General features: G+C 36.9%; 1 protein-coding gene across 2 annotated transcripts in view; it reads left to right on the top strand.

Moving 5' to 3' along the window:
- LOC150102584 (inactive ribosomal protein S6 kinase delta-1) overlaps positions 1-17,684 on the top strand; it is a 519,967-nt gene that overhangs the window by 160,648 nt on the left and 341,635 nt on the right. For both annotated transcript variants that reach the window (XR_016548936.1, XM_090399211.1), the window contains exon 5: positions 16,303-16,421. Coding sequence is in view for 1 of the 2 variants with exons in the window: in XM_090399211.1 (XP_090255337.1) it covers positions 16,303-16,421 (119 nt within the window). In the remaining variant the exon portion in view is untranslated. The remainder of the gene's footprint in view (positions 1-16,302; positions 16,422-17,684) is intronic.

Genomic DNA, 17,684 nt, shown 5'->3' with positions numbered 1-17,684 from the left:
TTTCTGGGCTAACTTGGTTCGTGTTCTCATGGCCAACCCTTCTCGACTCATGAAGTTGAAGCACCATTTTGCCTTTCCTGTGAAATCAACAATGTTCATTTCTCTTGCAAACCTTTTTGCCTCATATTGAATAAGCTTGGTTGACACACATATCCCACTCTGGTGCTGCTCCATAATCCGAGTGTTTAAGTCTCTGCTCCAAGTTTGGCCATTTTGCTGGTTTTCCTCTTCTTTTTTGGCATCTTGAGTGTTCTTCCTGTTTTCTCCACTGTCTAATCATACATGCAGTGGGAAGAGGTCCAAACTGTCTCTCTGAAGCTTTATTTCCATGTTCTTTTGCATAATTGATGACTTTTAACTTAAATTTTGAAGAATATGACAATTGTTTTTTTTTATTTTCTGACATTTTTATGGGCTAGTACTCAAAATATGGTTAATGCATTAACTTATGCTGCCAACGAGTTGCAGACGTATGAATGCTTTCTATGTTCTGATTGGTTTATTCAGAATCAGCCATTAATGACGTCAATCGACAGAGTTAACAAAAGCTAGTGATTGGCAGAAGTCTGTTTGCGGAGACAAGGTACCTGCAGTTTCGCTACGGCAACCACAATTCTCTCAGTTACCCCTCCCCCCACCCTGTGTATGAGATGACCCCCCCTCCGCCCAATTTTTGGTCTAAAAATTTTAGAAAATAGTATCATTTTATACAATGAAAAATACAGTATATCAGGGGTTGGCAACCTTTTCAGACTCGCTGGCCACATTCAAGTTTTATTTTTAATAATCGGGACGCAAGCATTTAATTAAAAGAAAATAGTGAGTGAAAAAAAATACTTCAAGTATTTATCATTTATCCATTCATCATTAAACTTTCTTTCTTCATCTGCAATTTTACGTTTTCTTCAACCCATTTTTGAAATTATTTTTAAAAAAAATATGTATCCTCTGAAAATAATAGTTGATGTTATTGAATTATATTAAAAGATGGACCATGGAACGCGACTGCAAAAGTGCACCAAAATCTCGGTTGTTGTCGTGGGATGAAGTCGCCTTTGTTATCCCCACTCATTATGACTCACACAGCTGACTTTTATTATTATTATTATTGTTCCAGGCAACTCCAAGGAGTCGACAGACTCATTGAGGGAGGCCCTAACATCATGTCAAGAACAACTATTCGACATTCACATAGTATCTATCATACCTTGCCTTGAACTCATTCACGGTCGTAGCACCCACAACAGACTCTGGAAGCTTATTCCACTCATTCACCACTCTCCAAGTAAAAAACCTAGCTCTAACTCCCTTGTCAACCATGCTCTTTCCCAGCTTCCATGCATGGCCCCTAGTCCTCCTACCACCAGTCATATTTTCAAAAATATCTTCTGGATCAGTCTTATAGAAACCCTTCAGTAATTTGAATGTCTCAATCATATCACCCCTCCTTCGCCTATCGTTCAATCTCTGCAAACCACAAATCTTCAGCCTATTCTCATAAGGTTCATTCCACAGACCTACTATCATCTTGGTCACTCGTCTCTGGATCCTCTCCACTTCCTCCCCATCACGAAGAAACCCTGGTGCCCATAACTGGGCACAGTAGTCCAGATGGGGTCTTATCAAGGCTCAATACAGAGGAACAACAACTTCTTTGTCTCTGCATGTTAAAGTATTTTTCAGAAGCCAAGTGATTTGGTGAGCTGTTTTAGTCACTTTTGCAATGTGCCCCCTGAACTTCAGTTCCCTATCCACCAACACTCCCAAATCCCTGGCCTCATCAATCTCCTGGAGTACGGTTCCACCAATGCGATATTCTGCTGCTATTCTTTTCACCCCAAAGTGCATAACCTTACACTTTGGCACATTAAATTGACATCCATTTTTCCTAGCCCAGTCCTCCAAACTATCCAAATCATCCTGTAAAATTTTGACATCCTGTGCACTCATAATTGCTCTACCCATCTTTACATCACCAGCAAACAAGTGACCACTTCCTCTCAAATCCTTTCCGATATCATTGATGAACAAATTGAAAAGCAGTGGTCCAAGAACAGAGCCCTGTGGCACTCCACTAGTCACAAGCTGTCTTTTAGACTCCACTCCTGAATAAACCACTCTCTGGTATCTCTCCTTCAACCACCCTCCTATCCATCTCACCAACCCTATATCTATCCCCATCTGCTCCAGTTTACTGATTAGGGTTCTATGTGGTATCCTATCAAAAGCCTTGGCAAGGTCCAGTAGTATTACTGTAAACCCATTACCCCTATCCAGTTCAGCTGTTACTGTGTTATAAAACGTGAGCAAGTTACCGAAGCATGATCTACCCTTCACAAAACCATGTTGTCCCCCATACAATATCCCATTTTCATCTATCCAATCCTGTATATTTTTCTTGACTAATTTCTCTAAGACCTTGACAATGATTCCTGATATGCTAATCGGTCGGTAATTTACAACAGCAGTCTTGGAACCACCTTAATGCAGTGGAACTATTTTCGCCTCTTTCCACCCCCTCGGGACTAACCTAGACCCGAGACTCAAATTAAACAAAATGGTCAAGGGTACTGACAATTCTTTAGCTGCTTCTTGTACAACACGAGCTGGTATACCATCCAATCCCACAGATGTATTGACGTTGAGGTTATGCAATAGACTACTCACCTCCACTTCATTCACCACAATTCCCGTATAATCTACTGGTACATTCGTTTCTGCAATGTACCAGTAGATTATACGGGATTATATCACCACCTGGATGATATATTCTTGCAAAGTGCTCACTCAGTAACTCAACTATATCAACTGATTCAGTTACCTCCTTACCATCGGCATTCTTTAAAATCATTCTGCCATGTACATTTTTCCTTTTACTTGCTACATATCTAAAAAACTGTTTAGGATTCTCTTTAGCCTGCATGGCCAATGTTCTTTCGTAATCCTTTTTTGCTTTTCTTACCACGCTCGTTACCCTTCTGGCCTGCGCTTTATACCATTCGTGTGCCTGCCGGTCACCTTTCTCCTTAAATTCCCTCCATAGTTGTTTCTTTTTTGCAGCTCAAGCTTAATGGTGTTATTGATCCATTTAACCCCTAGTTGATTTATTATTCGGACTCTAGGTATACAGTCAGCCATTGCTTCATGCAAACACTTCTTAACTACCTCCCATGCACTATCGGCTTCTAGTCCTTGCAGTTGTACATGCCATGGCACTGAACCAATCAAACTCTTAAGCTTGTCATACTTTCCAGCCCGATAATTCCACATGTACCCTGTCTTAATTGAAAATTCTACACCTTTAGCCACCTCCCAAGTTAAGACCCTATGATCACTCTCACTGATTGGTGGCAATGTGGTCATATTTGTTACAGCCAAATCCACAGATGTAATTACTAGGTCAAGCACTCTCTGACCCGTAGTATTTTCCATTACATGCTGTCGCAGATAGTTATCCCTTAATAACCACATAAAATCCAGTTCCTTCCTCCCATGTGTCCTCTCCTCACTCCAATCAATGCGACCATAGTTGAAATCTCCCATAATAATCACCCTCCTTCCACTCATTGCTTCTATTTGCTTGTGCATACTGTCACCACCATCTTTTCCATCACCTGGTCTATAGCAGCACCCAATTGTATATTTAGTTCTGCTAGCCACAATCTCACACCAAATGGCATCAAATGTGCTCTTTTCTCTATCCTGCAATTCAACTTCTATTCTCCTTGCACCAACTTGCACGGTGATATCATGAATTATAGGTATAAAATTATTTTTAATTTATCATTCGTATTATAAAATGTATTATTTAAATAATTCAACATACAGGTTGAATTATTTAAACTTATTAAATACCTCATCATCATCATCATCAAATTACTGCCATGTACCCTCAAGGGGGTGTACAGGATATAACAGTACTACATGAAAAAATTACATCATTACTAACTTCCTATCTACAATTTTCCTCCAAATCAGTCTGTTACTTGTCAAGACTCCAACATTATTAGATCTTATATTTCTATCGTCTAAGGCACTTTGTACCGTATCAATCCACCTATATCTTGGTCTTCCTCTGGGTCGTTTTCCTGCCAACCTGGCAGAGAACACTTGTTTTGCTAATCTTTCTATTCTATTTCATTCTATTTAAGTGACCATACCACCTGAGATTAGCTCTGCTAACGCATTCCTGGATGCTGACAATGTCAAGTTCTTTCCTAATATCCTCATTTTTAACATGATATTGCCATTGATGCCATCTGTTCACCCTCTAATGTTTCTCAGGACTCTCATATCTGTGGTCTCTAGTCTTTGGTCAAGTGTTTTACTTCTGACCCAGCTCTCAGATCCATAAGTTAAAACTGGTTTGAACACTGTGTTATATGCAGCTAATTTAGTGTTCCGACTAATTTTTCTCTTATTCCATATGAATTTATTCATTTGACTTCCCACCATACCAGCTTTGCTGATTCTGTTGTCTATTTCTATATTTAATTTACCATCTTCAGTAAAAATCGTGCCTAAGTAGCTGAAATGTTTTACTTGTTCCAGAGGGTCTCCATTCACAACACAGTTGACATTTTCAATGATTCTGCCTGTTTTCATTGTCTTTGTCTTTTTATTGCTGACCTTCATACCATATCTATTACAACAGTTATTCAATTTAGTCAGAGAATCTTGCAGACTTGTAGCGGATTTATTTAGAAGTATAACATCATCCGCATAAAGCAAAGAGCTGACATTAACATCTCCAATTTTGATATCAGGTTTAATACTACTTTCCTTCATAATGTCATCCATATAGATAATGAATAACAGAGGGGATAATGTACATCCTTGTCTCACACCAGATTTAACATTAAGCCATCTTCCTGTACTTCCTTCAATTCTAACTGCTGACTTACAAATCAAATAAAGACTAAGTATTGCTTGATATAATGCTCCATTGACACCATATAACTGCAGCGTATTGAATAGCTTCTCTCTTGGCACCTTGTCATATGCCTTTTCCAAATCGACAAAACTTAAATACAGATCTTTGTTATATTCCCATGCTTTCTCGACTATTTGTCGTAAAGTGAAGATCTGAACCTGACAGCCTCTATTTTGCCTGAATCCAGCTTGTTCTTCACCAAGCTTTTCGTCCACAATTCTTCTCAACCGTTTCTCAAGTATACTTGCATAGATCTTGCCAGGAACACTCAGTAGGGAAATACCTCTGTAATTTTCACATTCAGTTTTATTAAATACCTGTGGTATATAATAATTTGCTAATTGACATTGAAGGTTTTCTGAAATGTCCCTCATTTTCAATTGTACAATCATCATTGAAGCCCGGCTTTATGTATTCTTTAACTGTGTATAAGCTCCTATCAGCACACTTACATGACATGTATGAGGGCTGTTCAATAAGTAATAAGACTAATTTTAGTGTCGCAAAACCACTCATCACAATATTAATTTCTGTGGAATAAAGAAATGTTGCTGTCTGTATTAACCAAAGAGGTTGATAGATGGCGTGTACGGGCTGATGTGCCAGAGTGTCACGTGACTAAACGCAAGCTTGTTTCAGCGTGCCTTCGAGTCGCGACCAGTCATTGAAATGGAAGCATCCTTGGAACAGTGTTATGCGATTAAATTTTGTGTGCGTTTGCAAAAATTGGCATCGGACACTTTTAACATGATACGCGAAGCATTCCATGATGAAGCAATGTCGAGGGCAAGTGTTTTTTGCTGGCATAAAACTTTTAAGGAAGGAAGGCAAAATGTGGAATATCTTGAATGTGAGGGGAGACCTTCAACGTCCATCACAGAGACAATGATCAACACAGCAGCGATTATCATCAAGGAGGATCGCAGAATTACAGTATGCCAGCTGCATGTTGTCCTGAATATTTCTGTGGGAAGTGTTCACTCAATCATGGCTGAACATTTGGGACTGAAACGTGTTTGCGCCCGATGGATTCCCAAACTCTTGACACCGGAGCAAATGTAGCATTGAGTGGATGTGTGCACAGAATGGAAAGGAAGACTGGAACAAGAAGGCGACACCTTCTTAAAATGCATTTACAGCAGATTAAGCTTGGTTGTATCACTATGACCCTACAATGAAACAAGAAAGCAGTGAATGGAAGCATCTGTCTTCGCCTACCCCCAAGAAAGCAAAAACTGTAAAATCGGCTGGTAAAGTTATGACCATAATGTTTTTTGACTACGAAGGCATTGTTTACCAACACATTGTAGAACCCGGGAATACTATAACCGGCTCATATTATGCAGATGTTTTACAGACAATAGTACAGCACTTCAAAAGGAAGCGTCCATTGTTGAAGAATGGCTTCTTATTGCACCACGATAATGCAAGGCCACATGTTGCTGGTTGTGTAGTGGACGTTTTGCAGAAGAACAACACAGATATCCTACCACATCCTCCATACAGTCCTGATCTCGCCCCGTGCGATTTCTGGCTGTTTCCTCAGCTCAAGAAACCACTAAGAGGCCGCCATTTCGAAAGCAACAAATCATGTGTAAAAGCTGCGGAGGCGGTTTTGAAAGAACTCTCAAAAAACGGACTTTCACATGTGTTTAAGAAGTGGACTCAACGTTGGGACAGATGCATTGTGTCTCACGGTAGTTACTTCGAAAAAAGACCATGTAAATGATGATGATTAAAGGTAATCTGTTTTCTGTATAAATATAGTCTTATAAATTATTGAACAGCCTCCGTATATGTGTACGTGTATACATGTGTGTGTGTATATATATGTCATGTAATAATGATAACAATAACATTAAATAACAATAACTTCAGTATGCAAGAGGATATGAAAGGGTTGTTGGAAGAAGCAAGAGTGAAGCATGAGAAATGAAAAGTATATTACAGAGGTATGATAAAAATGAATTAAGAAGGACCATAACGATAAATGATTTGATGCATAGGGTGTGTAGACGGAATGGATCAGAGTGTATGGATGTGTGGAGTGAGTTTGAGTGAAGAATGGATTTGTATAAGAAGGGCAGTCTACATTTGCATGTGTTTGGTATCAGAAGTCTTGAAAAACTATTATGTGGTAAGAGATCTAACACAAAGAGCAGGTGAGAATCTGTGTGTAAGAGCAACAATATTATGTAACTGTTCTGATGATGGGAATGGGTATTATAATGGAAATAATTATGAGAAGAGAATGATTTATGTTCTTCTGGTTTGGACTATCAAGCATATGTAAGGATGTTTGCATAAGTAAGGCTAAGGCAGTGGATAAGAACCGAGATCTGCAAGTTTTCCAACTGTGTTACACAGACTACAGGGAAGAGTATACAAAAAAAAAAGCTTTGCAAGTAACTTATCATGTCTGTACACGAAGTACACTGGTGTCCAAAACTGATGGATGAACACTATTTCTGAAGATTACAACTGCAAATTCAGATAAATCAGCTTGTGGCAGTTTGTATAACTAACAATTTCAAGTATAAAGCAGGTGCACATTCAACTTTTTGAATCATGTGCAAAGAGATCATGTGGTAGTACTCAACAGGATAAAAAGCAAAAGGCTGTGTAAGTGAATTGTGTTTGAAGGAAGCTCTTTTCGTGAAGGAATAAAGTTGAAATCTTGAATATCTTGTAATGTCTCAATGACATCATCTAGATCAGTGTTTCTCAACCTGTGGTCCGCGACAATGGGAGAGGTGGTCTGCAGCAGACTTAAATTAATTAAATAAATATATATTTTTTAATTATCCAAACAAATTAAAATTGAATAAGTAAAAATTATTGAAATCAAATGGAGATTTAAAAAAACAATAAATAGCATCAGAATGTTCAAAGGTGGAAGCAATAAAACTATATTGCTGTTCACTTCACCCCTCTTTTATTACTCCGCATTCTGGCACTGCAATAATTTGCAGTGGTAGAATAACGAATAATAAGAGGGGTGAAGTGAACAACAGTATAGTTGTATTGCTTCTGCCTTCCCTTGCTGTTTTGTCAAATTTGAAGTGAACATGTGTTATCCACATTTCAACCAATTACTTGTTGTTTATTGATTTTTATTATCGAAGGTTTTTCTCCTTCAACCAAGGCTCAGTATACCTTCAGAAGTGCTAAATGATACTTGAACAAAGTGTGTCGTGAGTTAACCCCAGTATTTATATACAGTATTTTTCGGAAACATTTTTTAATAATGGAAAAGTGGCTTAGAACTAGGACTTTGAAAAGAAGAGCAAATGAAACAGGTGACGCTAACCCTAATTGTGATACATATGTTGTAACGGCGAGTAAATCTGTTACTATTAAAGTAGAAGAAACAAGCAGTTCAAAGAAAAAATACAGTAGGAAATATAACAGTTCATATTTGGAATTCAGGTTTACTTGGTGTGAAGATGAAAGTGAACAGAAACCTCAATGTGTTTTGTGTTATGAAGTGTTGTTGAACGAGTGCATGAAACCTGCGAAACTCTGACATTTAGAAACTAAACATTGTGATATGAAAAATAAGCAAATTGAAAAAAAAAAAAAGCCAGTTTCAGCGACGCTTAGCGACATTAAATCATGGGAAAGATGTAGTTTCGGCCATGGGTTTGATTAATGACAAGGCACTGGAAGCATCTATCTTAAGTTTTCGCATAGTGAAAACAGGGAAACCTCATTCTCTCGGGAAAAATTTACTACTTCCAGCTGTAAACGATGTGGTAAAAACTATGTTTGGCAACAAGTTACTAAAATATGTTGATTTGACTCCTCTTTCAATGCACTGTAGGTCGCAGAATTAATGATATGGCAGGTGATACAGAATCTCAGTTAATCGAAAGAGTTAAGAAGAGTATTTGTAACGCATAATAAGGGCTCTTCCCTTATTATGCGTTACAAATAGACGAGACTACTGATGTTACAGATGATGCCAGTTAATATGCTACGTAAGATATACGCATGATAACAACGTTCATGACGATATTCTGTTTTGTAGAACTTTGTCATCCTGAACAACTGGAGAATAAATATTTCACATAATACACAAAGGGATCCAGTGGGAAAAATGCATGGGCTTCTGTTTGGATGGAGCTTGTGCCCTTATGGGCAGGCATAGTTGGAGGTTGTTTCTATGGTCAAAGAATTGGCTCCAGATATGAATCGAGTATATTGTTTCATACATAGGGAAAGGTTGTCTTCCAAAGGAATGCCACCAGAATTTAAAACTGTGCTGTACAATGCTGGAAAGCTAGTTAATTTTATTAAGGCTTGACTGCTAAATAACAGGTTATTTTCAGTATTCTGGATGAAATGGGCAATGAATATATACAAATTTTGCTTCATTCTAAAATTCGCTGGATTTACAGGGACAAAGTACTAACCAGCTTATTTCATACGGCACAAAGTTTTATTGTTTGTAAATGAACGTAATTCTAATATTGCATCACTCCTTGTTGACGAAGCATGGTTATCAACATTATCCTCTCTTTCAGACATTTTTTTCAAAATTAAATGAACTGAATCTCTCCCTTCAGGGAAATTCTTTAACTGTTCTTGATGATTACAACAAAATAAAGGCATTCGAGGAAAAAAAAAAAAAACTGGTGTTGTGCATTAGTCATGTAAAAGACAGATAATTTGCACCTTTTTCAACATTGGAATCCGTTTTAGTGGAAAATGATCTTTTTGTTGATTCTGAGTTTCTGAAAAGGGTTTGTGACCACCTCAAAACTGTGAAACAGAATTTGGAAACATATTTTCCGAATAACTTTTATAAGAAATTTTTGTGGGTCCGAGATCTATTCAGGCTTATAGTCACGAGAACGACCTTTCGTTATCGAAAAAAGAACAGTTAATTGAGCTTGCAAGTGACAGTGGACTTAAAATGCAATTCTTGATCTTGGTTTGGCTCGATTCTGGATCTCACCTTCAGTGAGTGAATTATCGAATTATCGCTCCTTCAAATAAAAACAAAATACACAAATCATTGTAGTGTGTGTGTGTGTGTGTGTGTGTGCCGATCTTCGACTGAAGTTGACCAATATTGAGCCAGATATCCAGCAACACTGCTAAGGCCAAGAAGCTTAACCATCTCATTAAAAGTAAGTAGTAACATAATTATATCATATTATTTATTTGGACTACAGTTTCTGATTATTCTCATTACTGGTTTTGGAATTAATCCATTTCCAAAATCGGAGATGAAACGACAGTATTGCAAAGTGACGTCATGGTGAGGCTCAGCTCTTCTGGTGAGGAGGATAGCTGCCTGCGGGAATATGCGACCGAGCACACCGAATCCACCACACGCAGAAAACAACATCCATATGGTCATGGATTGTACAGAAACACACATCACAACGTGACAAATACAAGCAGCACACAGGACGGATATAAATAAAACCACCACACGATTAATGAATCTGCCAGATTTACGATGACCACTGTTGTGCCGCTGGATAAAACAGGATGGATATAATTAAAACCATCATCATAACACAATTAGTACAATCACATGTGTACAGTATATATGGCATATGGTTGCTGGAGGGAAAATGTGCCCGACCACGTGGATGGCACTTTGCGACTGACATTGTGAGTTGGACTGTTTAATATTTTTGCTGGTCATGGAAAACTCTTCAGGGAAATAAGGCGATTCGTATCGGCCGTGTGTGAGGGGGGGGAGGGGGGTATTAATGGCTTTGGGATGTTCTGAGTGAAATTTTTGGACAGGACAAGGGATGTCATCCATGAAGAATCCATGGATGTCAAGTTCATATTCAGTATTATGATAAATGGAGTAAGATAAGAAAACATTTTCCCCTCATCTCACAACGCACTTAGCGAATTGAACGGTTTACATGTCGCGTGTCGAATCAGAGAGTGCATGAAGATAAAAGTTGTTGTAGGGTATGGGGATTAAAGATAAACGTCGTTGTGGGCAGATGAATGAAGGTATCAGCGGGACGGCACTGACATTCCCCATTCATTTGCCCATGGTACCAACGATGCTAAAAATGTTGTCATGTGAGCTTAATCAGTGTGGGAAGATGAATGGGGATACATATAAAATATAAAAGTTGCTGTGGACAGATGAATGGGGATATTAGCGGGACTACGCTGACATACCCATTCATTTGCCCACAGCAAATCGGAAACTGATACCTTTATTTGTTTAATAAAAATTAAAACTTAGTTCGGTGATGATACACTTTTAATCGTTTACTTCCAACTTAATTATGTTTCCATACGTATTTGTAAATGTTTATGTATGTAAAATGTTGTATATGTAATATGTATGTAAAATGTTGTATGTAAATATGTAAATGTAATATGTATATATATATATGTTGTGAATGTATATGTAAATATTGGTAATCCCCACATACATTTAAAAAAAAATACATAACATAGTGGTCTGTAGAATTGTTTTAGGCATTTTACTGGTCCTTGGGCTTAGAAAGGTTGAGAAACGCTGATCTAGATGATTTCACATGGGGAAGAATTATAGGAAAGCTTGAAGAAGGCTGGAGGATTACTGATATTGCCAGAGAGTTTGGAATCTCACATAACATTGTATCCAGGCTCTGGGCAGTGTTTCAAACCAATGGGATGTGATCCAGACATTTACAGAGAGGTTACCATTGCTCTTCTACAGAGTGAAGACAGATTTTGGGTTATAACAGTAAAATGTAATCAACACCCCGCAAGAAGGTTAGCTTGCAATTCAGCTTCCTTCAAGCACAGGTATGTGGATATTTCAACAGAATCTGGCAAGACACATGTGACAAGTATGTTTATATGTCCGAAGGCCTGTAGTTTGTGTCCCTTTATCTGCAGTTCATCGTAGAGCAGGTTTTCGGTATTGTTGTAGCCATAAAAATTGAACAAGACACCAATGTGCTAATGAACTCTTTACAGATGACACTTGTTTTAGTATTTCTTTCGATTCTGGATGACACTTGATCTGGCATGAAAGTGATGCTACATACCATCACGAGAATGTTTTTGAAAGGGATAGATTCTGCAGTGCTAGGATAATGGTGTTGGGTGGCATTATGCTTTATGGATGCACAGAGCTACAAATGCTGGAAAAAGGGACTATGACTGGTGAACGATATTGCAACAAAGTTCTTTAGCATTGTGTTCAATTGTTCAGTGGTGCTGTAGGTGAAAAATTCAATTTTATGGATGACAATGCTACACCACATCATACACAAGCAGTGGAGATATTTCTGAAGACAGAGGATATTAATTGAATTGAGTAGCCAGTATGCTCTCCAGATCTCAAACCCCCATAGAACATGTTTGGGACACAATAGTAAACCATTGCTGCTCAAAATTCCCCTCCAGAAACAAACGAGGCCTCATCCATGTTCTGAAGGAGGAGTAGGCAGTTTGCTTCAAGAGCTCCAGAATCACATGGTGCTAAGCATTTTATGACATTGTGAGAGCTGCATCGCAGTTCAGGGTGGACATATTTCACACTGAAATGGCTCTCTGCATAGTTTTCTGTAAGCACTGTATACTTATACACTTACTCCTTTACTATGTCCTTAGGAAATTTGTAACTTTTGCTAAAAATGTACCCAATTTAATTTGTACAAAATTTATAACACATTTTCTGTGAAATATAATTATTAGTTTGCTGCAATAAATTTATGTCTACATTTGACTGTAGTCATGAAAATTTTTTCATATACAGGTAAAAATGTACTTCGTCCTTAGCTTTTGGACACCAGTGTATAAGAAACAATGGGATAGAGGTTTGTTGCCAAAATATAGGTGAATATTTTGGGACCTCAGATTATAGGAATTAGTGAGACCTGGCCATAGAGAGAGACAGACATGCTGGCTGGTATTGAGTGTAAAGGGTACTACAATATTTTTAGGAAGGATACACAGGAGATTAATAAGAAATTAGCAAGGGATTCATAAGAAAAAGATAATGTGAAAGGAATACCATGTGCATAAGGATGAGGTAAGTTATGAAAATTATAAGGAACTGGTTATAAGAGTCACAACTGTGGTATGGAAAGCAAAGTCTTAGTATGAAAAGAAATTAGCTCTGCAAGCTAAAGGACAACCCAGTAAGAATCCTGTTTTATACTGCAAATAAAAGAAAGAATTAATATGAAAAAATAACTATATTGAATGCAAACGGCTTGTAGTTGACAGAAGCAGAAGAAATTGTTCAACTAAGTGCCAAGTTTACTAAAAGCTATCAACCTGTTGTAAGCAACTATGCACTCACTGCTACCTCTTAACTGAATAAAGAAAATCAGGTATACGAGAAGGAGGAGATAGTAGAGCTGTTGCACAAATTGAATAAGAATTTGGCAATAGGCACTGATGGTATATCAGCACAGATGCTAAAAGAGTATTCAGATGAATTGGCTGTTCCTTTGACCAGGCTATATAATTTAAGCCTCGAAACAGGGACGGTACTACAGGAGTGGAAAGAATGTATGTATGCAATCCCATTACACAAGGGCAGTGCAAAGACTTATGTATCCAACTATTAGCCTATCAGTATCTCTGGAGTGGTGATGAAGATTTCTTTAAAGTTGCTTACAGCTTGCTTTCAGAAGGTTAACAGAGAATCTCTGCTTTGCAAGGAACATAGGATATTATATTGTATAAGAGAATGGCAGACTGACAATATCAAAAAGTTGTTTATGGAGGATGTGAGTCTGCAAGATTTAAGGTAACTAGTGGGGTACCATAAGGATCAGTCCTTAATCTGGTGTTACTCAATCTGTACATTGGGAAGTTACATTGGGAAAGATTTGGCAGGCAACATACAGCTATGAGGGTTGTTAGAAAAGTTTGCTAAATTTCCAATATACGGTGACACAATTCGTTCATTTGTTCTTGGTTTCTTATTGTAATTCCATTCTTATCTTTTATTGCAGTGATTTGACTTTTACCAACTAATAAATATTTTCTTAGTATTTTCATATTTTTATTGTTTTCAATTGTTTCTTTTATTTTTTTAGTGTTATAAGATCTTATTTCATTTCTCATCTTTTTCCTTATTGTTTTGCATAGTTCTGCCTATTCTATTTTAGAAATTAAGTTTTTGTCTTGTTTCATATTTCGTCTCTTTTTTAGTAGTTGTAAGGTTTCCTCTGAAAGTTTATGGTCATTTTGTTGCTTTTGAATTCTTTGGCTGCTGAGATTATTACTTCCGTTAGGTTTTTGCTTATTTTATTTATGTCTTCTTCTTCAAATATATTTATTAAGTCTAGTTTTTGATTGAGTTTTTCTTTGTAATCCTTCTTGTTTTCGATAGGTTTTAAGTCAAAACTTCTTGATTTTTTTATTGTTTAGCCATTTTATTCTTTCCAATTTGGGGTTTAAAGCCCAAGATAAATGCAAGAGAATTTTTCTACTATATGGCAAGCAAGAGAAAGAATAATTATGGCAGCAGAATAACTATTGAACGAGCACTTTATCAGTGTATATCATACACATGTAAATGATGCAGTGCATACATAGAAGGGAGGCAGGTATTAGGAGAATTGGAAGTGAAAGAATCAGAGATGTATCAGGTGTTGATTGGAATAGATGTTAATAAGACTGTGGGTATGTCATCCATTCCCAGGATGACAGAGAATTAGGGAATGTGCACGACATTTGGCCATGATGCTCTTCACCTGGCTATTTAATGAAAGTCTTGCAGTAGGTAGGGATTCCTCAAGAGTGGGAAAAAAAAGGCAAAATAGTACCACTCCACAAGCATGGTTCTAGGACAGAAGCTTCTAGTTATAGACTAGTCTATATAACTGTAATTGTGGTCAAGGTCTTGGAGATATTCGTTAGGATAGAATACAGGATTGGGTTGACAGACATAGCATTCTTTATGATGGGCAGCATGGATTTGTAAAGGGTAGGTCCTGTTTTAGCAATTTACTTGCATTCTATGATAACATAGCAAGTGTGTTAGATAACAAAGTGTCATATACAATGATATTCTTGAATTTTGCAAAAGCATTTGATAGATTCCTATATGATAAGTTGGTGTACAAGCTGCAGAGGATGGATAGTATCTTGGTTAGATGGATCAGAGGTTGGCTCTCTGAATGATACCAGCAAGTTGTGTATGATGGAGCAAGCTCCAAAAAAAGGAGGGTCACCTCAAGGTTTATAAATGATATATCATGTGGACTGACTGGGGATCTTCAGTTTGCTGATGACAAACTTTTGGAGAATTATAAGTAGCATGTTAATTCCCTTCAGGAAGGTTTGAATAGACTTTTTACTTAAACAAAGGAGTGGAGTTGTAGTTTTAATATCAATAAGTGCAAATTGTTGCATTTTGGGGGTGCAGAAATATAACGCTGTGTAATATATCGATGGTGGCATACTGCAGGAAGTAGATGAGATTAGAGATTTGGGAGCATATTGCTAGTGTTGCAAAGGCTGCACATCATAGTGCTGCTATGATAAGAAGTACTCTGACATGTAGGGATAAGGAAATAGTTGTGCCACTGCATAAAGCACTGGTCAGACCACACTTAGACTATTAAGCTGAAATTTGTTCACTTGGTTTTCAGTGTGATGTGGAAACATTGGAGCGGGTCCAGAGATGAGTGACTAAGACAAAATGTCAGGACTTTGGAATTCTGGTTATGGAGAGAAGTTGAAGAAATGTGGATTCCAGAGTTTGGTGGATAGGAGGAAAAGAGGTGATATGGTAGAGACATTTAAGTTAGTGAGAATTTTAAGATTAATCCAGATGGATTATAAAAATAGTAGAGGGCAGTAGGGGAAAAACCAGAGGCTATTCCTGGAAGTTATGTAAGAGTGTGGTGAAGAGGAATGTGAGGAGTAGATTTTTTTTTACATGGAGAATTCTCAATGAATGAAATGCATTACCAGAATGTATTGTTAATGCAAGGAGTTTTAAGGTTCTGTATGATAAATATGTTTTCAGTCAAATGAACATCCCACAATGAGTCTACCGACTCCATGGAGATGCAATAATAATAATAATTAATGAAATACACCAATCAGTTTTTGTCATCATTTGACATCATTAAAAGTTTTTTTCATTTCAGTAATTAGACTGTTACCTTTAAGGATAACTGTATAATTATCTAGTGTAGCACTTTTTATTTTTTTACTTTAATGAGAACTTTACCTTTATTTTTAGTAACTGAAACAACCATCGTTGTGCATCTATATCACAGTGGCATTTTGACATGGATGCAGAGCAGTACTAGCTGGTAGATATGTGGGAAGGGGTAGAGAGAGAGAGAGAGAGAGAAAGTTCAAACCATTATGCTAGTCTTTTTGAGTAATAATTCTTATTTTAATAATTTCGTATTTAGAGCGGTCAGTCACCTGATCTGGAAAGCCACAGACAAGCAGATTTACTAGTAGAACCATTACGACCAAAAGATTTGTCCAAATCATTCCAGAATGCTTCATGTTGTTCCAACAATTTGAGGTATGTGTAGACATTAATATTATTAAAAATGAATAAAAAGAAAGTATCACCATTTCCTAGTATATTCCATCGTGGAATCGGTGTACAGTATGCTGTGTGGATAGAGACTACACAGCGAAGATCTAATTATTAGTTTCTTATCAGCATTTCATTTCCAAATTGTTTCTGTCATTTACCTCTCTTAATTTTGTTTATGTTACTGCACTACCTTAATTGGCTCTGCTCTCACATCTTGAAACTGAGATATCATTAGTTTTATTAAAACTTTGTGAAGCTTCTTTTATTTATTAGTCATAACAAGCGTAATCTGTTTAGGTGTATCACTTTTGTTAAACTGTTGGCTTGAATTCTGTAACTTAGTGATTAAAACATAAAAATAATCAAATGTACATTAAAGTAATTTCAGAAAGTTAAAAAGAAATGGCCAAGTATATTTTAATGAATATGTTTAAAATTCACAAAATAATGTGAGCTATCGGTATAAAAAGAATAAGTTAAGTATTATTTAAAACTGAGAAATGATAAATTGTGAACAGTTAAAAACATGAGATATTGACTGGAGAAATTTACTATGAAATAAAATATGGATTTAAAAAGAAATAAATAGCTAAAAATTAAAAAGATGATATAATTAAATTGCTCTGTGTATGGAGGGGATATTTACAATGTGTGGCATCATCTTCAGAATGTGAAACTGAAAGATAGGTCGCAGAGTACACTAAATAGGTTACAAGTCACCTTAATATTATGAAGATGCCAATTTTCAGAAAACATATAGATGCTATTACTTCACTGTTATTGGTCCTTATTGCTGATTTCTAAAATATGTAATAAAATTACATATTTTAGAAGGATAGGTCGAAGTTGTGTCGGTTGCAAGTTTAGTCGATAGGCAGAAAAAAGGGGACACGATAGAAAGGTATAAGTTATTATAGATGTTCTATAATATTGACACAAAGGAAATTTTTTAGTATATGATAATTTATTTTCTCTCTCAATTTCCATAGTGAATTTGATAGAAGGATTTAAAGTGTTTATATTAGCTAAAAACGTTGGTAAGGTATCTATATCGCAAGGCCACACCGCAAAAATGTTGTCTACATATCTAACCCAAAATGAAAGTTGAGATGTATAGATGAAAAAAGGATGTCTTCTAAATGCTCTAAATAACAGTTGGCTAAAGCAGGGGAGTGTTGACTTCCCATGGTAGCTCCTTCTACTTGGTTGTAGAATTTGCTTTGACAAACGAAGTCTCCAGAATGC

This window comes from Typopeltis vanoorti, chromosome 10 (genome assembly GCF_054136105.1).
Source record: "Typopeltis vanoorti isolate ZY-2024b chromosome 10, IOZ_Tvanoo_1.0, whole genome shotgun sequence".
Classification (NCBI taxonomy): Eukaryota; Metazoa; Arthropoda; class Arachnida; order Uropygi; family Thelyphonidae; genus Typopeltis; species Typopeltis vanoorti.
Note: the sequence above shows the minus strand (reverse complement) of the source record. Positions and strands in the feature narration are given on the sequence as shown.